The sequence below is a fragment of the Marasmius oreades genome, chromosome 3 (genome assembly GCF_018924745.1).
Source record: "Marasmius oreades isolate 03SP1 chromosome 3, whole genome shotgun sequence".
Classification (NCBI taxonomy): Eukaryota; Fungi; Basidiomycota; class Agaricomycetes; order Agaricales; family Marasmiaceae; genus Marasmius; species Marasmius oreades.
Genome location: NC_057325.1, coordinates 4048516 through 4067298, shown reverse-complemented (window position 1 = coordinate 4067298; position 18783 = coordinate 4048516). Strand labels below are relative to the sequence as shown.

General features: G+C 47.9%; 8 protein-coding genes across 8 annotated transcripts; 6 read left to right on the top strand and 2 right to left on the bottom strand.

Annotated features, from left to right (window-relative positions):
* Window positions 1-455: 455 nt before the first annotated feature.
* Window positions 456-2353, bottom strand: E1B28_006695 (uncharacterized protein; the record flags this gene model as incomplete). The annotated part of the gene is made up of 11 exons (XM_043151388.1): window positions 456-667; window positions 738-909; window positions 977-1106; window positions 1156-1276; window positions 1342-1386; window positions 1448-1468; window positions 1540-1623; window positions 1684-1774; window positions 1856-1972; window positions 2024-2184; window positions 2254-2353. 11 exons carry the CDS (start codon window positions 2351-2353, stop codon window positions 456-458), a joined length of 1254 nt encoding a protein of 417 aa, XP_043012483.1.
* Window positions 2354-3192: 839 nt separating this feature from the next.
* Window positions 3193-4074, top strand: E1B28_006694 (uncharacterized protein). The gene is made up of 2 exons (XM_043151387.1): window positions 3193-3504; window positions 3568-4074. The coding sequence occupies exons 1-2, from the start codon at window positions 3224-3226 to the stop codon at window positions 3764-3766; spliced, it is 480 nt and encodes a 159-aa protein (XP_043012482.1). The 5' UTR covers window positions 3193-3223; the 3' UTR covers window positions 3767-4074.
* Window positions 4075-4271: 197 nt separating this feature from the next.
* On the top strand, window positions 4272-6050 carry E1B28_006693 (uncharacterized protein). Its single transcript, XM_043151386.1, has 5 exons — window positions 4272-4332; window positions 4384-4520; window positions 4579-4852; window positions 4904-5141; window positions 5196-6050. The coding sequence occupies exons 1-5, from the start codon at window positions 4306-4308 to the stop codon at window positions 6035-6037; spliced, it is 1518 nt and encodes a 505-aa protein (XP_043012481.1). The 5' UTR covers window positions 4272-4305; the 3' UTR covers window positions 6038-6050.
* Window positions 6051-6214: 164 nt separating this feature from the next.
* E1B28_006692 (uncharacterized protein) lies at window positions 6215-9136 on the top strand (the record flags this gene model as incomplete). Its single annotated transcript, XM_043151385.1, has 8 exons — window positions 6215-6429; window positions 6651-6791; window positions 6855-6942; window positions 6997-7148; window positions 7206-7479; window positions 7527-7746; window positions 7802-8993; window positions 9053-9136. The coding sequence occupies 7 exons, from the start codon at window positions 6215-6217 to the stop codon at window positions 8767-8769; spliced, it is 2058 nt and encodes a 685-aa protein (XP_043012480.1). The 3' UTR covers window positions 8770-8993; window positions 9053-9136.
* A 393-nt stretch (window positions 9137-9529) lies between these two features.
* E1B28_006691 (uncharacterized protein) lies at window positions 9530-11349 on the top strand (the record flags this gene model as incomplete). Its single annotated transcript, XM_043151384.1, has 5 exons — window positions 9530-9556; window positions 9613-9770; window positions 9828-10080; window positions 10130-10334; window positions 10391-11349. 5 exons carry the CDS (start codon window positions 9530-9532, stop codon window positions 11347-11349), a joined length of 1602 nt encoding a protein of 533 aa, XP_043012479.1.
* On the top strand, window positions 11067-14207 carry E1B28_006690 (uncharacterized protein). The gene is made up of 6 exons (XM_043151383.1): window positions 11067-11618; window positions 11676-12152; window positions 12209-12366; window positions 12424-12703; window positions 12753-12969; window positions 13025-14207. Exons 2-6 carry the CDS (start codon window positions 12126-12128, stop codon window positions 14026-14028), a joined length of 1686 nt encoding a protein of 561 aa, XP_043012478.1. The 5' UTR covers window positions 11067-11618; window positions 11676-12125; the 3' UTR covers window positions 14029-14207.
* Window positions 14208-14269: 62 nt separating this feature from the next.
* Window positions 14270-16515, bottom strand: E1B28_006689 (uncharacterized protein). Its single transcript, XM_043151382.1, has 7 exons — window positions 15912-16515; window positions 15253-15855; window positions 15121-15191; window positions 15004-15064; window positions 14867-14951; window positions 14619-14804; window positions 14270-14546 (listed from the first exon to the last, which is right to left on the bottom strand). Exons 2-7 carry the CDS (start codon window positions 15840-15842, stop codon window positions 14532-14534), a joined length of 1008 nt encoding a protein of 335 aa, XP_043012477.1. The 5' UTR covers window positions 15843-15855; window positions 15912-16515; the 3' UTR covers window positions 14270-14531.
* A 25-nt stretch (window positions 16516-16540) lies between these two features.
* E1B28_006688 (uncharacterized protein) lies at window positions 16541-18744 on the top strand (the record flags this gene model as incomplete). The annotated part of the gene is made up of 7 exons (XM_043151381.1): window positions 16541-16724; window positions 16794-17189; window positions 17240-17291; window positions 17357-17695; window positions 17762-17840; window positions 17900-18148; window positions 18208-18744. The coding sequence occupies exons 1-7, from the start codon at window positions 16649-16651 to the stop codon at window positions 18742-18744; spliced, it is 1728 nt and encodes a 575-aa protein (XP_043012476.1). The 5' UTR covers window positions 16541-16648.
* Between the last annotated feature and the right edge of the window lie 39 nt (window positions 18745-18783).

The window sequence follows — 18783 nt, the reverse complement described above, 5'->3', positions numbered from 1 at the left end:
AGGGACAAAGGTGCAGTGACGAAAAGGGCTGGCCAGTGGGAAAGAAGCACATTCTAAGTAGAGAAATTGAATTGAAGGGGGCTATAGACTTTGTGACAGAAAAGCCTGCCGCGTCGCGTTCTCATCAGCGCGTTGCAAGTGTGTTGTGAACGACAGACACCACATGGAAGGGTACGAAGTACGTACAGATAAGTTGGGCAAGATGATGGAAGGTAATGATGTTCATCATCTACACGATTAATATAGAAAGTAGACTGAAAACGAGGGGACAGGGATAAAATCCCTATTGAAAAAGATCGTGTAAAGAGATGAAGGATATCAGTGTCAGCGGTTACAGTCTATAATTGTCAGTTGTGGTATGCATCGTTACACAAGCCAAGAACTAATTGAATCCAAGGAAAACAACAAAGAAGAGAAAGAAAGTAAACGATGACAAAATGCGTAATTGAAGTAAATCAAAGCATGGCCGAAACAAACAGTGCAAGACCGACTCCCATCAACGCCGACGAAATGACAGGGAAGGATGCCGATGAGGCACCGTTTCCGAGATTTGTACTCGTTGAGCCGGAAGGAGTAGAACTGTTTCCACTTTTTCCATCGCCTCCGTTGGGTGAACCGGACTTGGGATTGGAGGCGGGACCTTGGGTCTGGAGCGTACCAGCGACATCTGGAACGACATAGGAAGAATAAGAAACGCGAAGGGAGTGAACGGGAGTCTCAGACAGGGGGGAACATACATTGTTCGAACGAAGGCTGGGAGAAAGAGGTCTCGACGTAAGGTTGAGTGATGTTCATCGCAACACCGACAGGGACAATGTACTTGAAAGCAGCCTTCAGCTGTGGGTAGTAGCTGACAGCCTCCTGCATAGTCATGTTGTTGGTCTCATGTGCGAGTAGGATAGCTCCTTCCTATACAAGCAGATGAGTGAGGTTTCGGGGTCGCCCTTGACATAACCTTGGAAAGTAAAATGCGTACCCTAGCGAATGCACCGGAATTGGCGGTAGCTACGAATGATTCATAGTTCTTGCGGACAGAAGCGACTTCAACTTTGCCCGTACTCTTGTCGGGGATAGTATCGTAGGTATCGTGCTTCCAGAGGATATTCCTAAGACCGAGGTGGTGGGCAATATAACGAACTCTGTCGTCAACGTCACCAAAGGGAGGGCGGAAACATGTGGTAGTAGCGCCAGTAACGAGCTTGATAGCTTGCACCTGTGACGAGCCATAAGTCGTCGAGGTAAACGGCGCAGGCGCGAGTGATTGCCAGGCTCACAGCTGATAAAACAGGGGAAAAGTTAAGTTAACGAGTCATTACGTTAAGCCAACGGAACTCAACGCACTATACCAGATCTCTGAAAAAACCTCCTCATCGGTCATGCCAGTGACTGAGGAAAAGAAGACATCAGCGTCAAGCCCGATTTTATGACTGAAATGCATGACGCTTACGTTCTTGATGAGACCATGTATCTAAAAGCGAAAATGGGAAAAAAAAAGTTAAGCTTGAAAGTTCAAATTCGCTTGTTCTACTTTCTACTCACGGACGCAAATTTCATGGCCATCTTCGAACGCACGTTTAGCCTGTAACGGCCAACCGATGACATTGCTTCCGATGAAGAACATAGCTGTTGACAAAGCAGGTATCAAAAATGTAAACATAAAAGACACGCTGACGATCGACGCACTAGCTTTCTGTTTTTGCTGCGTGAGATAGTCATAGAACGCGTTATGAGAGCAGTTAGGGCCGTCGTCAAATCCGTATCCAAGAGTTTGGGGCTACCAGAAGAAAAAGTGATACATAAATGTCAACGCACGCTCAAAGGGGAGTACAGAAGTAAATTCCGGGTTGGGGCGTACCTCAGGGACCACAGACAAATCCTCAGGAACACCGGCATGTTTTGGTTTAGTACATTCAGTTGCCGTCCACCAACAGTCAGGGTCTGCCTTATCATACGTTTGCTTGGCTTTTAAACCCTGAAAACAAATGGTAATCTAGTAGTGACAGCAAGAAAATACAACACAGACCTTAATAGGAAGCTGAGGAATCCCAGAAGATATTTCGCTGAACTTTGTGCGGGCTGCAGAATCGCTGGGTAGGATTTTAGCGGTCTGCCAGGTGGCGGGGAAGTTGGTGATTTGGGTGGAGACTGGGGGGTAGTTGTAGTATTTACATTGGTCGGCGGGGTCTGATGATGTATAGATTGAAGAACTGGTGGTGAGAATTCCACCAGGTGAGAACGGGAGGGTTCACATACCCGTAAGTGAAGATTGTTCCTGCACAGTACGCTGAGCGGACACGAATTGAAGGAGGGAAACGAGGACGACCACCACCGCTATAGGTTTGTTGAAGGGCATGTTTTCTTCGGAGAAGTTTTGAGTGTAAGGAGGGTGAGGAAGAGTTAATGACGACGAGCTTTCGGAGACCTGAGTGTGGTGGTTGAAGGGGAGGAGGGGGAAAAGGGGGCAGCAGACAAGATCGCTGATATGTGTTTTTCCTGTCGGCGAGCCAAGTCCTTGTCCAAACGGGTTAAGGTCGAGACATGAACCTGTTAGGAGCCAAGAAGGGGTATTTTAATAAATGCGTGGGCCTTGGCGTCGTCCTGTTGACGGAACCAAAGGTGAACCTCCAACGACTCCTAAGATGAAACTGAGGGGTTTTAGAAAAGTACACCCAGCATTTAATGAAATAGTTTACCTATTGTGCACAGGCTCCAGGACGCTTTTGTTCTCTCATATGTCCCAAGCCCTGAAGGCGCTATAAGAGTAGATATACTGATATCGATATCGATGCTCCATAATCATTCCGTTCCTTTGAAGCTGAAGGCTGAGAGAAAAGACGACGGTGGTATACAGGACGTATCAGAGAGTCGGGAAGCGCGTTTATAAGTTCCCATAGTGTCATCGTGGAGTTGACAAGCGACACGGGAGTCGCGACAGACGTTTTTCGGTCCAAGGAATGTTCGAAGAAAGGTACATTCGTTTGAGCTCTAGAAACCCTGTTTGACATATGTGAGGTATGATATAATCGTGATTCGTACCACATTCACTTGGCGCGAGGTGCAGAGAAGCAGAAAATCACAATACAGGGAACGTTCATACTTCTTGCCGTCCGCCTTGAGATTCAGCACGGTCTGTGTGGGAACAATTCCAGGCTGTGCAGTGACCGGAGTAACAGTCACCGTCACAACAGACGGTCAGCTTTGACCCTTCTCACTTCTCCTCGCGATGACTCAAGACACCAAGAGTGACCCTTGCTCATCTAAAGAGAAAGAACACATTGACCCCGACGAACTATTAGACTCCGAGCAAAACAAAGAACATTCTGAATCCGAGGAGGAAGATGAACAGCAACGACCTCCACCTCCACCTCCACCTCCACCTTCACGACCGTCTGCTTTAAAGAGATTCGTGTGGCTGCTTTTCATCGGGTTTGCCGTATGGCAAATTGTCTTCTCCAAAAGCCCTTGGTTTGGAAAGAAAGAACCTCAAATCATTTACGCGAAAAGGTGCTTTGTTAACGGATCTCCTTACGAAACACTCTTTGACGCTTGTTTTCTTGGTTGGTTTAGGTATTCCAAGGAATTTAAGTATAGACCAGCTGCAAGTCCGATTGTCACCGAGACGCTGAAAGACGGGCGGATTCGAATACGTGGGGCCGAACCCTCCACGAGTTCGCAGCCAACAGTGACGCCTGCTGTTGTCAAAACAATTAGGAAGAGGAGCTCAAAAAAGAGGGCTAAACACAAGGCGAAGCAAGGATATTATTGAAGATAAACAGTTTCATTGATTTGGCGTTCCTTGTTAGCACGGTATGCTGTGTTGTTGTCAAAACTTCAGCTGTATTAGATAAGTGACGACAATTCTTTTAGGTTTGCGCAACAAGGGCCTTTTTTTCGAGCTATCCATCACATACCCCCACTGTAAATTTTCGTAACTGGCCTAATTGGATGGTTTTATCGAATCTGTACATCAACCCTCATAGGGTAACCTCAATTTTCATACAGCTATTCCACACCCCGTTCCCAGCGCCATTTCTTGTGTTGATGATCTCTGACATCACCTTCCATTTTCTGTCGCGAACGAAAGTCGAACGGCGGGAGAAAAATGGATATAAGACTTACTGTTCCGAGTTGGCCGGGAAAGATGGTTGTGAGTGCGTACAGGAAAATCTGATGCAACAAAACATTAAAGTGACTTACAGCCTTCATTACCAATGTCAAATGATCATGACTCTGATATATGTATGAGAGAAATTTAAAAGTCCCAACACCTTTTAGCTAGATCTCTCTTCCTTCTCTGACGCTGCCATGGAACGCAATGCGAAAAGAGTAGTGGTGAGTGTCAAGTACTACCTCAGGAGCTCTTCCGCTGAATACTATCTTTAGCTCAATCATGCTCGAGGCATGATTCTTTTTTCTGTGCTGAACTCCACCACCCAAACCGTATTGCAGGCCATGATAATTCGGGAGAGTAAAAAGATATACGACGACTTCCAAGAAACGTGCTCTGGTCAAGGATCGCAGTTGGTGCTTTCTGACTTGCGCAAGTCTCACAACTGAAAAAGTAAATTGTCTGTCCAGGTCGAGGATTACGCGGGAAAACATCGTCCTCCTGCTACTGCATAATTTCGCCATGGTGATGCATATCTTCGCCCTGATGCGCTCTTCCGACGTGTTTGATCTCTTTCTATTCACACTATTCGGACTTTCCGCTGGCTGTGGCTTCACGCAGTACTTTCGTGACATGTTGAATTGCGAGGAGCCATGCGATTGTTCCGAACGGAAGACGCGCGTAGGACTAGAAACTGCACGCCTCGTTCTCGCTCTGGTCTTCCTGATATTCGTAGGGCTCACGGTAAGTCGTTCGGTTGCCGATGAAAACTCTAATACTCAATTCGAGGTCTAGACGTTCCTGAGATCTTCGAATTATAATCCAGGAGCACCTGTCTATAAAGCCTCTGTACCCACTGTCCTATTCCTCGGCGTCGGATTGGTGATTTTAGCCATCGACGCTAAGCCTGATCCACTTTCATGGCCGCTCCTCTTCTTGTGGATCGTCTTTGCTGCATTTTCCATCTTTATTTCCATCGTGTTACCGGTTTTATACCGTCATCTTCTCAAAGGCCAAGAAGATAATGCGCCCGGTAAGTTTGACGGAAAATGTTCAACGTCAAATTAACTGACGGGAATATATTTAGCTTCTAAGCCGACAGATGATGCTGAAACGAGATCGACGTTTGAAAGCAATATTCGCACCTTATCGCAGACGCTTCCCTCCGACCCGTTTGCATCATTTGCTCAAAGAGATTCAATCGGCATTCACGAAACACCTGTTGCGCTTTCCTCGTCCTCCGCGACCGTTGGTGAATACAAACCGGATCATGTGGCAGACCTCTTCTCTGTGATTCCGACATCAAGAAGCGAGTCGATACTCCCTGAGGAGACGCGTTCTGCCCAGTATTCGTTTGGTGCGGAAACATTTAACAGTGCAGTTCCTATTCGGGATGCATCGATGGACGAGTCTCCATGGGCACCAGAAGTTGGACAATCCTCGCGAGCATTACGCGATTCACTTGATACAACCTCCTCCATGGGAACAGCATTCATAGCAGAAATTGGTTCGCAGCTATCTCCTCCCGACAACAGACACACACCATTACCTCCTAATGAAGATGCCAATGAAGATTTACACGTCACGTCGCGCCATTCTATATCTATGCAACCTATGGAAACGTTTCCATCATCGCTACCTGATGGAGACAATCAATCCATGACGGAATCGTATCTGTCTCCCAGCGTATCCACTGTTCCCCCTTCTCATTCACCTTCCGTGTCGATTAATACACTTTCAGTTCCATTGTACACCGATGGGCCGTATTCATATCGGCCGCGTTACGATACACTATCTAGCGATGGGACCTGCGAGACCCTCCCGAGTTACCACTCTCGACAGAACTCCCATACGCTCCCAGATTTACTAGGTAGACCTCCAATGCCTCCAAACATCGGGTCGCTGCCTGCATTGCCGCCATCGTATTAGATTTGTTGACACCTCTTCTCTTTCCCAATCCGAATACCCTACAAATAACGGCTGATGATCATAGAGCCGGAGGAACAAAAACAGTTGATGGTTATGAATGACTGATGCTCTTCTTTTTGCGACCGCAATCTCGTGGTCGCCCTGTCAACTTTTCCTGATCATATTTCAACCATCTGAATGTGGCCTTCATCATACCAAAAGATATCAAACGACGGGAAAAGCGAGGAAGAACATTATGTACTTTGTGGAGAGGTTGAGGAACACACTCACGTTTCATTCGGGAATTTAACAAATGGAATTTGTTTAAATGAGCCAAAGCAAAGCAGCGGTGAGGTTGGGCCTTCAATGGAGGCTACGCCTCAGTGCGGTACTAACAGCACTTCCTTGTACAGGTTTGCCGAAGGAAAGATCTTTGTAGTCACCTACTACATCTGCTGTACATCCGCATCAATGATTCAACTGCGTTCCCGTGTTCGGAGCGGCTCTTCCTCAACCTCGTTGAAAAACCGTTCTCGCGATGAGATGCTTATCATTAATCAGTTCCGACTGCGTTGTTCGCTCACTCCCGCCTAAAGTCTTGACGCTACCATAGTTGATCTGATGGTTATAACAGAAATCCTCTTTTTGGTGTTACAGGTGTCACAGGTGTTATAGGCGCCTTGGGTGCGAGGAAAACGCATCAACATCTTCGTCCTTCTGGATCATCTCAGAACCGGGCAGCAACAAAGCATCGTTTGATGTCCATCATCGTAATGTATCTCTCACTCCAACGATTGATTGCATTTATCAGTAAAAGAATTGATGATCACGTTAATAGTCTTTCGGATGACTACCTCTCTCTCTTCCTGACTTTTCCGCCTCTCTTCCACCATTCACGTATGGGAGGCAAGTTGGACAGGCAGCTGGTACGTCAAGTGATTCTTCCCTTATCAAATTCGCCCTAACTCTTTAAACCTTAGTTCAAGTCTGCCAAGTCCAGGATAGTTTTCTCCTCTCTGAACACCGTGCTGCAAGTCGCGTTGCAAGCGTCTCTTACAACCAGAAAAGTTTACGAAGACCTTGCAGTTGCAAGTTGTCTCCAACTGGATGCCCTTGGTTGGTTCGACTTCGTGTGCGTGATCCTTCCAGCTTTTCTTGTGAACCTCTTACTTCAACTAGAATTTCTTAGGGTGGACAATATTCTCCTCATATCATTGCACCTCCTTGCTCTCGCCTTGCATATTATTTCAGTGAAAAACAACACTCCTTCTTTCGCTCCTTTTCTGTTGATATTATTCGGCCTCTCGTTTGGGTCTAGCATTTCCCAGCTGGTCCAGCTCGCCCAAATCGCCTCACAATGCAAGGCATGCGATGCAATTTGTTCCACTCAAAAAGTAGTAACGATTGCAACTTTTCGGCTCTGTTTTTCCTTGACTTTTGTTACCGTTCTTATGATTTGGATGGTAAGTGGCTCGCGTTGTACGTTCATGTCGTCACTCATCACATGCAGACCCCATGGCGGTCATCATTTATCAAGGATCTTGCGTGGAAAACATACATATCCGTTCTGGCATACCTTGTGTGTGGAACCGTGTTGCTTGCTTATAAGCAATTCCATAATAGTGCAGTCTTTTGGGCCTGGGTTGCTTTCACTGCAGCCCATCTCCTCGTCACTAGCATTGTTGGAATGTTAGTTTCACGACGTGCTCTGCGTAAAAATACTCCACCAAGTGAGCTTTGAATGACTGTTTGATCGTCCACAGGCTGACAAAAACCTGATTCTAGTGACCAGTGCGGCGGAAAGCCCTAAGGAAGATCCGGATGCTGACATCCGCATGGGCGCGTTATCAGAGATGTTGCCATACACCACCTATGCATCGGTGGGTCAGAGCAGCTTGACGAGCGGGCCCTTCGAAAACCCCTTCGAAGACCCCATCGCTCACTTACAGATAGGAGCCGCCATATCAAGCGTATCAAAACTTGAAATTCGCTCTTCTGTCGTGACCGCCTACACGAATTCAAGATTGTCGACCGACGCGTTCTCTGCGCGGTCTTCGATTGACGCGGAGACAGTCCACACCGCCGTTCATTCTCGCTCTTCCATGTCTTCGAGTTCTGTGTCGGTCGCTGGGCGTTCGCAGTCACCAGATAGAGAGCAAACTTCATCCATTAGAGTACACGATTCTCGGTGTACAATATTGTACCCGAACAGTTCATCTAGTGCTTCAGCAGCGGAGGAAGAAGCGCAGTCATCTCGCTCATCAGATAGCGAACTTCGCCGTAAAGGCACACATGTAACGCCATCGCACCGTTTCTCATATTCGTCGAGTTCAGCTGTTAATGCCTATCCACTGGCCACACGGGATGGAGAGGATCTTCAATCCCAGTCATCCGGTGAACCCGAACCAGCGGAAACGGAGGGTATGACGCCTTTTCCTAATTCATCGTCTCCCACACCTCCCACGCCTTCCGTATCATCCAGTACACCTACAATTCCACCATACACCGAAGGGCCATATGCTTACGGGCAGCGACGTGATACGCTAGCGAGTTACGGAACATACGAGACACTTCCAAGTTACCACTCTAGAAGCAGTAGCCAAATGCTCACGGAGGTGTTGAATGGACCCCCTACACCTCGACATGTCAGGTCGTTGCCTCCGTTGCCCCCTTCGCTTCCTTTCGCACACCTATCAGCGTCGATTTTGTCGACACCTAATTCATCGAGTGCTGACATCTCAACTGCGAGATGATGATCTTGCTCAAACTGTGGATGGCAGTAGATAACACAAAAGGATGTAAGGTCTCCCAGTTCCCCCTTCCTAGCCATAGTTCGACCATCCGAGTGTGGCCTTCATCATACCAAAGGATATCACACGATGAAAAAGCGAAGAAGACCATCATGTACTTTGTGGAGAGGACGCTTCATTCGGGAATCTAAGAAGAGGAATTTGTATAAGCGAGTCAAAGCGAAGCGGCGGCGGGTTGTACTCTCCGATATACGCCTCGGTGTACTAATAGTCATTTATTTTCCAGGTTTGCCGAAGGAAAGAGCTTTGTAGTCACCTACTACCTACACCTGTTGTACATCCGCATCAATGATTCAACTGTATTAGGCTCGTGTTCGAAGCGGCTCTTCCGCAAACCTCATTGAAAAGCCGTCTGCGCGATGAGGCGCTAATCATGAATGAGTTCTGGCTGCGTTGTTTCCTTCACTCCCGCATCGGGTTCTTCACGCTACCATCATTGATGCGATGGTTCCAACAGAATGTCTCCTTTTGTTGTTACAGGCACCTTGGGTGCGAGGACAATGCATTCATCAACATCTTCCTCCTCGATCATCTCACTGGCAGAACTGGGGGGCAAGAATAAAGCATCGTTTGATGTCCTATCGCACTGATCTACCTCCAACTCCGACGATTAATTGCATTGATGATCACGTCGATGATCTTTCAAATGACCACGTCTCTCTCTTTCTGACTTTTCCGCCTCTTTTCTCTTCAACGTCCACGTATGGAATACAAATTGTACAGGCAGCTGGTATGTCAAGGAGTTGTTCCCTTCTCAAAATTTGCCCTAACTCACTTTGACCATAGTTCGAGTCTGCCAAATCCAGGATAGTTTTTTCCATTTTGAACACTGTGCTGCAAGTCGCATTGCAAGCGTGTCTTATCCCTGTAACCAGAAATTCCAACGAAGACCTTGCGGGTGCAGGTTGTTTCCAAGCGGGTGCCCTAGATTGGTCCGACTCGTTGTGTGTGGTCCTCCCAGCTTCCCTTGTGAACCTCTTACTTCAACTAGAATTTTTTAGGCTGGAAAATAGTCTCCTCATATCATTGCACCTCCTTGCTCTCTCCTTGCATATCTTTTCAGTGAAAAACAACTCTCCCTCTTTCGCTCCTCTTCTGTTAATATTATTTGGCCTCTCGTTTGGGTCTAGCATTACCCAGCTGGCCCAGTTTGCCCAGATCGCCCCACAATGCAAGGTGACACTCTCAGTAATGATTGCATCTTTTCGGCTCTTCTTTTCCTCGATTTTTCTTATCGTTCTTGTGGTGTGGATGGTAAGTGCCGTACGTTGCACATTCATGTCATCACTCTCATCACACACAGATCCCGTGGCGGTCATCGTTTATCAAGGAATTTGCGTTGAAAACATCTATATGCACTCTGTGGTACATTGTGGCTGGAACCTCGTTGGTTGCCCATAATATCTCACTATTTTGCACCTGGGTTGCTTTCGCTTCCGCCCTTGTCCTCGACATTCTCATTAGAGAATCACTTTCACGGCGTGCTTTGCGTAAGGACGCTCCGCCAAGTGAGCCTTTGAATGACTGTTTGATCTTCTACAGGCTGACGGGAACCTGATTCTAGCGACCAGTGCGGCGGAAACCCCTAGGGAAGATTCGCATGTTGATGTCCGCATGGGCGTGCCATCACAGACGTTGCCATCTACCACCTACGTATCGGTGGGTCAGAGCAGCTTGACGAGCGGGCCCTTCGAAGGCCCCGTCGCTCACTCTCAGACAGGACCCACGATATCAAGCAAATCAAGTCCCGAAATTCGTTCTTCTGTCCTGACCGCCTACACGAATTCAAAATTATCGACAGAGGCGTCCTCTGTGCGGTCTTCGATTGGCGTGGAGACATTCCACACGGCCGTCCATCCTCGCTCATCAATGTCTTCGGGTTCTATATCGACGGTTGGGCGTTTGGAGTCACCAGATAGAGAGCAAACAACCATTAGAGTACGTGATTCGGCTCGGCCTCCAAGGCTGTACGTGGGCAGTTCACCTCGCGCTTCAGTAGCGGAGGAAGAACTGCAGCCATCTGGTCCATCAGATAACGAACAGCTGTCACTATGCCGTCGTGAGGGAATACATAGACCACCATCGCACCGTTTATCAGGCTCGTCAAGTTCAGCTGTTAATGCCTATCTACCGGCCACACGAGATGGAGAGGATCTTCAATCCCAGTCATCCGGTGAACCCGAACCAGCGGAAACGGAGGGTATGACGCCCTTTCCCAGTTCATCGTCTCCCACGCCTCCCACGCCTTCCGTATCATCCAGTACACCTACAGTTCCACCTTACACCGAAGGGCCATATGTTTACAGGCAACGACATGATACACTAGCGAGTCACGGAACCTACGAGACACTACCGAGTTACCACTCCAGAAGAAGTAGCCAAACGCTCGCAGAGATGTTGAATGGACCCCCTCAGACACCTCGACATGTCAGGTCTTTGCCTCCGTTGCCCCCCTTGCCGCCTTTCGCATACATGTCAGAGTCGATTCTCTCGACGCATAATTCGTCGAGACCTGAGGCCTGATGTCTCAACTGCGGATGGTTATCTTGCTCGAACTGTGACTGTGGATGGCAGTAGTAGATAACACCAAAGGGATGAAAGGTCACCCTGTTCCCTCTCCCTGGCCATAGTTCAACCATCCGAGTGTGGCCTTGATCATACCAAAAGATAACAGATGACGGAAAAACGAGGAAGAACATCATGTACTTTGTGGAGAGGATGAGGATCACGCTTCACTCGGGAATCTAAGAAGGAGGATTTGTATGAACGAGCCAAAGCGAAGCGGCGGCGAGGTTGTGCTCTTCGATGGCGGTTACGCCTCGGTGTACTAACAGTGCTTTCTTTTCCAGGTTTGCCGAAGGAAAGAGCTTTGTAGTTACCTACTGCCTACACCTGTTGTACACCCGCATCAATGACTCAACTATATTAGGCTCGCGCCCCGGGCCCGAAGCCGGCCCCCCCAAAGCTCGTTGAAAACCGTTTCTCACGATGGGATCCTAAGGCTGTTCCGCTCACTTCCGCCTCAAGTCTTAACTAGCATCGTTGGTTCTAACAGAATGTCTCCTTTTGGTGTTACAGGCGCGCCTTAGGTGCGAGGACAACGCACTCATCAACATCTTCGTCCTTCTGTATCCTCTCAGGACTGGGCAGCAACAAACCATCGTTTGATGTCCATCGTCCTGATCTATCTTTCACTCCAACGATTCATCAGTAAGAGATTGATGATCACGTCAATGGTCTTTCAAATGAGGTCTCCCTCTTTCTGATTTTTCCGCCTCTTTCCTCTCCACCATCCACGTATGGAATGCAACTTGAACAGGCAGCTGGTATGTCAAGGAGTTGTTCCCTTCTCAAAATTTGCCCTAACTCGTTTAAACCTTAGTTCAAGTCTGCCAAGTCTAGGATAGTTTTTTCCGTTCTGAACACTGTGCTGCAAGTCGCATTGCAAGTGTGTCTTATCCCTGTAACCAGAAAAGTCTACGAAGACCTTGCGGATGCAAGTTGTTTTCAACTGGATGCCCTTGGTTGGTTCGACTCGTTGTGCGTGATCCTCCCAGCTTCCCTTGTGAACCTCTTACTTCAACTAGAATTTCTTAGGGTGGACAATATTCTCCTCATATCATTGCACCTCCTTGCTCTCGCCTTGCATATCATTTCAGCGAGGAAAAATAACACTCTTTCTTTCGCTCCCCTTCTGTTAATATTATTCGGCCTCTCGTTGGGGTCTAGCGTTGCGCAGCTTGCCCGCATTATCAACTTACAATGCAAGGCATGCGATGGAATTTGCTCGACATCATCAACGGCTGGAATGGTAGTAACAACTACATTACGGTTCTGTCTTTCCTTGACCTTTCTTACCGTTCTTATGGCTTGGATGGTAAGTGCCTCACGTTGTACATTCATGTCGTTGCACTCATCACATGCAGACCCCATGGCGGTCATCGTTTATCAAGGATTTTGCGTGGAAAACATACATATCCATTCTAGCCTACCTTGTGGGTGGAGCTGTGTTGCTTGCTTATAAGCAATTCCATGATAGTGCAGTCTTCTGGGTCTGGGTTACTTTCACTGCAACCCTTCTCCTCGTCACTAGCATTGGAATGGCACTTTCACGACGTGCTCTGCGTAAAAACACTCCGCCAAGTGAGCTTTGAATGACCGTTTGATCATCCATAGGCTGACGAAAACCTGATTGTAGTGACCAGTGCCGCGGAAAGCCCTAAGGAAGATTCGCATGCTGATATTGATATCCGCGTGGGCGCGTCATCACAGACGTTGCCATCTACCACCTACGTATCGGTGGGTCAGAGCAGCTCGACGAGCGGGCCCCTCGAAGGCCCCATCGCTCACTTTCAGATAGGAGCCGCGATATCAAGTGAATCAAAACTTGAAATTCGTTCTTCTGTCCTGACCGCCTACGCGAATTCAAAATTATCGACAGAGGCGTCCTCTGCGCGGTCTTCGATTGGCGTGGAGACATTGCACACCGCCGTTTATTCTCGCTCATCGATGTCTTCGAGTTCTCTATCGGTCGCTGCGCGTTCGCAGTCACCAGATAGAGAGCAAACATCCATTAGAGTACGTGATTCGGCTCGGCGTACAACATTGTACACGGACAGTTCACCTCGTGCTTCAGTAGCGGAGGAAGAACCGCAGCCATCTCGCTCGTCAGATAGCGAACAATTTAGTCGTGAGGGGACACCATCGCACCGTTTCTCAGGTTCGTCAAGTTCGACTGTTAATGTCTATTCACCGGCTACATGGGATGGAGAGGATCTTCAATCCCAGTCATCCGGTGAACCCGAACCAGCAGAAACGGAGGGTATGATCATGACACCCTTTCCCAGTTCATCATCTCCCACTGCGCCTCCCACGCCTTCCGAACCATCCAGCACACCTACAGTTCCATCATATACCGAAGGGCCATATGCTTACAGGCGACGTCACGATACACTCGCGAGTTACGGAACATACGAGACGCTACCGAGTTATCACTCCAGAAGAAGTAGCCAAACGCTCGCAGAGCTGATGAACTTTGGACCCCCTACACCTCGGCATGTCAGGTCGTTGCCTCCGTTGCCGCCTTTGCCGCCTTTCGCAATGCTATCAGCGTCGATTTTCTCGACGCCTAATCCATCGAGTGCTGAGATCTCAACGACTGATGATGATCTTGCTCGAACTGTGGACGTCAGTAATAGATGACACCAAAAAGATGCAATGCAGTATTTATTTGTCCTCCTATGATATAATCTTGTGGGCCGCAGATACCAGTGTCAGTTTCGACTGCACATATACCATAGACTTTCCTACGAACCCTGTATAACCCGAGCCTTGTAGCAAATAACAACAACCACTTCAATCCGTTTGCTCTACGTTTCACTACCGGGCAAGGGTACGACAAATCGACTGCAGCCTTCACGCCCGTTTGTGAGCGATGAAAGAACTGCGTGGATTCAATAACTAAACTTTGCGATTCGGTGCAGGGATAGGTTTGGGATTGGTGGATGTAGAGAGTGGATTGTGACTGGGAACCGAATAGATGTATTAAAGGAATTAATTGTAATTGTACAGGCGTATTGAATAATCACTGGATATTTAGACAACGTTAGACATATACCGGGTTTTTAGTAATGTGATTGAGACTAGTTAATGACTTTATAGGGCTTTTGCAGACATCAGACGTCATCACAGCGTCCGGAGAAACCTCATTTTGGCTGACCCTTGAGAGAAGATAGAGAGTATTAGATCTGTGCGGCGTGCCCAAGATTTACAAGGATTCCGAGCTCACTTACCATCTCTACATCACCTGCTGTGACTAAACTAACATCCCGTACACCAAAATGAATAGTCGAAAGGGTGGCCTTCGGCATTCGAGCCGGTTCGCACGAGTCTTGTGGGGTCTTGTCGTCCTCGCCTCGAATCCAGCTTTGCTTTCTAGTCCAGATGGTGGCAAAGACCACTCCTAAGATCGCAACATACTGTGATGGCGCGTCTGGTGGTTAGTTCAAGGATAACTTGCAATTCAATACATTGTACTTACGTTGTTCGCGAGTAGTATATAGGATCCATTCACAAACGACGGATCAGTGGCGATCAAAACAATGGACGCGATATTCATGATAATCCTGGTGGCAATGAGTATCGAGAGATATTCGAAGAGACGAGTTTGAAACTCACGGGAAGATGAAGTTTCCCAAAGCGACAAGGAAAAGTGTTCGGATGGTTGAGAGCAGACTCCCTAGGGATATAACAGTGAGTGATAAGTTGGCCATTTCGGATAGTGACGAAACTCACTGCTCCTGAGGCTTACGGTTCCTGGTTTTTGACAAGCGTATAGTTTGTAAAGGAAAAACACAGATGCGTACCTAAAAACTCATCCAGATCAATGGAGAACATCGGAGAGGATACGAAAAATACATAACATACGTGTTATCGACCATTTGAAGGGACCATTCAGTCATGATGTACGGGTTTCGTGGCCACGTCGATGCAGCGGCTAGCAAGACACTAGGTAGCTGGCCACTTCCCCTTGTGAAGGAATTGAGATAGAGGACTACTGCAGTAAACCTTCCGCATTTCACTACGACCGGTAGCAATAGGACCAGAAAAAAAACACGCTTCGACGTCCTGTGTAAAGGATAAAAAGCAAGGAGGCGGAATAGAAGGATGGAGTCGATAAACACAGGAGAGACCATTGCAAACACTATGACTCCTGTGAGTAGTTCCTTAGAAACTGGCTGGAGAGGGTAGAGGATCTGTTTTGTTTCGAGAGCAGCGTTGATTGCTGCTTCGCAGATGCCACTGCAGCATGCGAGGATGTTGAGAATGAACACGGGGCGCCGTCGGACTTCGGGGGTGGAAAAGAAGAGTAACGTGATGATGAGTGGGACCAAGGCTGCTCCGAGAGGGGTAATAACGAGAATAAAATTGAGTGAGGGTCGGATTGCTTCGATATAGTTCAAACCCGGAGGCGGAGGAGGAGGGAATGTAAGCGGGCTTCCTGTGGTGTTCGACATTGCAATCCCAGGTCTGTAGTAACAATTCCAGCTCGAGCCATATCCTTTTTATAACCTTTGAAGACTTACCGGACCGTCTATCGACTGCGAAACCACTCTTCTACCGGATCCTGATCTGATCAATCTCGCTGTAGTATGATATCCACTTCCTGTGTTCCCTCAAACCGAATAGTTTTAAAGTTGACTCCTATCCTTTCAGACGGTCTTCAAATATATGTATATCCAGAGCCTCAGAAGGGTGCATAGCTTGGGCTGACGGTGATGATCAGATCGGTTTGAAGAAAACTAGGCTCAAACAGGCTCCGTAAGCATATCGAGGCTTCGGAAGAACTTGATTTGGGATACAAACACAGCACCCAGAGTAAGTTAGATGAGAGTTGAAACGTTGAGGTTGAGCGCCGGTGATGATTGACTTCATTGGCCATGGGTCGTGGCTGAAACTCCTCGCCTTGTAAAGGAATTTCCAGCTCAGCTTCTGATATTTGCTTGAAGATCAAAAGCTCTCAACCAGCGTGTTCGATAATTTCTGGTACATGTTTGCTCCTTCCGTTTGCGGGTGGTTGCGGGACTAAGCTGTGAAAATGAGAATTGCGGTACCGCGCCCGCCGCCCGGGCCAACACGCTTTTAGAATATCTTACATAAATTTAATTTACGCGCGTTTCGGCATCAAAATAAGTAGGCGGTCATCTCCCCATCAGCGTTGAAGTATTTCCGAAACACTTCTAATACCCAGGGCCTGCGGCTCTTCCACTACAACCAACCTAGATTGTTTCTGACTCGCCTCTTTTCTTGTTTCTCCAGAAGTATGCGTTTTTTCCCGGAGCAATATCCTGAAGTTCAGCTTGACAACACACGACCAGAATATGACTATATCATCGTCGGTAACGTACTTCGAGTTATATAGACTGTGTAACGCGACTAATGAGCTCTTTGGACTTGCATTTCTCTAGGAGGTGGTACCGCAGGTTGCGTACTTGCCAACAGGCTGAGCCATAATCCTCAAAACCGCGTCCTTCTCGTGGAACGCGGACCTCTCTCTGATTCATGGTCTTCGCGTGTCCCACTTTTATCGTCTGATTTCGCTTCAAACGGTTCTCGTACGCGTAAGGTCTTGAGCACTCCACAAGCTGCTATTGAGGGGAAGTTGTTCGGAATCTACACTGGCTCTGCTCTTGGAGGTTCCTCGAGGATAAACCAGATGATTTACGCGCGTGGATTACCAGCAGAGTACGATGCTTGGAGGGAAGCTGGTAATCCAGGATGGGGATGGGAGGATATGAAACCTTACTTCATCAGACCGGAGAAGGCGTTATACGATACTAATCCATCTGAACATGGCCATGATGGTACGTTATAACTTCTCGCCGTCTTCACGCCCAAATTGACACGATCAAAGGTGAATGGTGCAACCGTGCTGAATCTGAACTCGCGTTCCCTGGTTTCCGTCAGTACGTCAGGTTTCTTATGTTTTTTTTTCTCCTTGAATTGTTTTGAAGTCGCGGTCTTTATTTAGGGTCATAAACGCAGCGGAGGAGCTAGGGTTCCCTTACATCGAAGATATCAACGCGTCCGATGTGAATGGTGCTGTCGGTTGCGGTAGCCTGCATTTCACGCGAGACCAGGGTCAACGTCGAAACTCAACCTATCATGCGTTTTTACCAGCACCATTGTGTCGTCAACGCAAGAATCTTCATATAGTCACAAACGCTACCGTCAGTTCATTGATGATCAACGGGAATCGATGCGAAGGCGTAAACATCACCAGTAAAGATGTGAAGAAGGCTATCACAGCGACGGGGGAGGTTATACTATCCGCAGGGCCTTTTGGCTCGCCACATATTCTTTTGTTGAGGTATCGTAACCCGTCATCTTCGACTCTGGCTTTTCATGTAAACTAACACACCGATGTTTCCCTCAGTGGCATAGGACCCAAGGAGCATCTCAAAGATCACAACATTCTCGTGAATAAAGATCTGCCTGGAGTTGGAGCCCATTTGGTTTGTGGCCCTACGCGTTCAGTCAAAGTCTCTTGCTTTTACTGACCGAGTTTTTTAAGCAAGATCATTTCGGGGTTTCTGTCGGGTTTGAGGTGCCAATGCGCCACTCTTTGGTCTGCCTCCAAAGGCGACCGTGGATATTCATCATAGAGCTCATTCGGTATCTGATCTGGGGAACGGGACTTCTCCTGGTTCCTGTCCTTCAGACAGCGATCTTTGCTTCGACATCCCATCTAGATAGTAGAGGGGCACCGATAAAAACCAAGCTACCCGAGAGAGATACTCTCCCAGATGTGGAGATCATGCCGGTGCGTTTTTTGCCAAAACCTTTCACACCCTCAAACGCTGGAATTTGCCTTCGGTTTAGATGGCGTACGATAGTACAGACAATCCTGAAACAGGAAGAGGCATGTTCAGCATGCTTAACGTGTTACTCCACCCGAAGAGTAAGGGAACTGTCCGGTTATCGTCCAACAACCCCGAAGATCCTCTCATTATCGATCTACGTTACCTCACGCACCCAGATGATTTCATCCCTCTCCGCGCATCGGTTCGGTTGAGCTTTCGACTTCGAGACCAGCTGATTGCACAGGGTTATCCTCTAAAGGACTGGGATGGAATCAAACGGGATGAGCCTGAGGACGATGTGGCGATTGATAAACTCATTTTGAGGAGAAATCGAACGACGTATCATTACAGCTCGACTTGTCGGATGGCTCCTGAAGGGGGCGATGAAGATGGTGGGGTGGTAAACCATGAGTTGTTGGTGCATGGATTTGAGAATTTGAGGGTGGCAGATTCGTCTATCTTTCCGTGGGTTTTGGGGACCCATTTGCAAGCTCCGGTAGTTGCGGTGGCTGAGAAATGTGCTGATATGGTTTTGAGGAAAAGGAAAGATATCTAAGGGGGTCGATTCAATTGGGGAAGGGACTGCGTATACTTA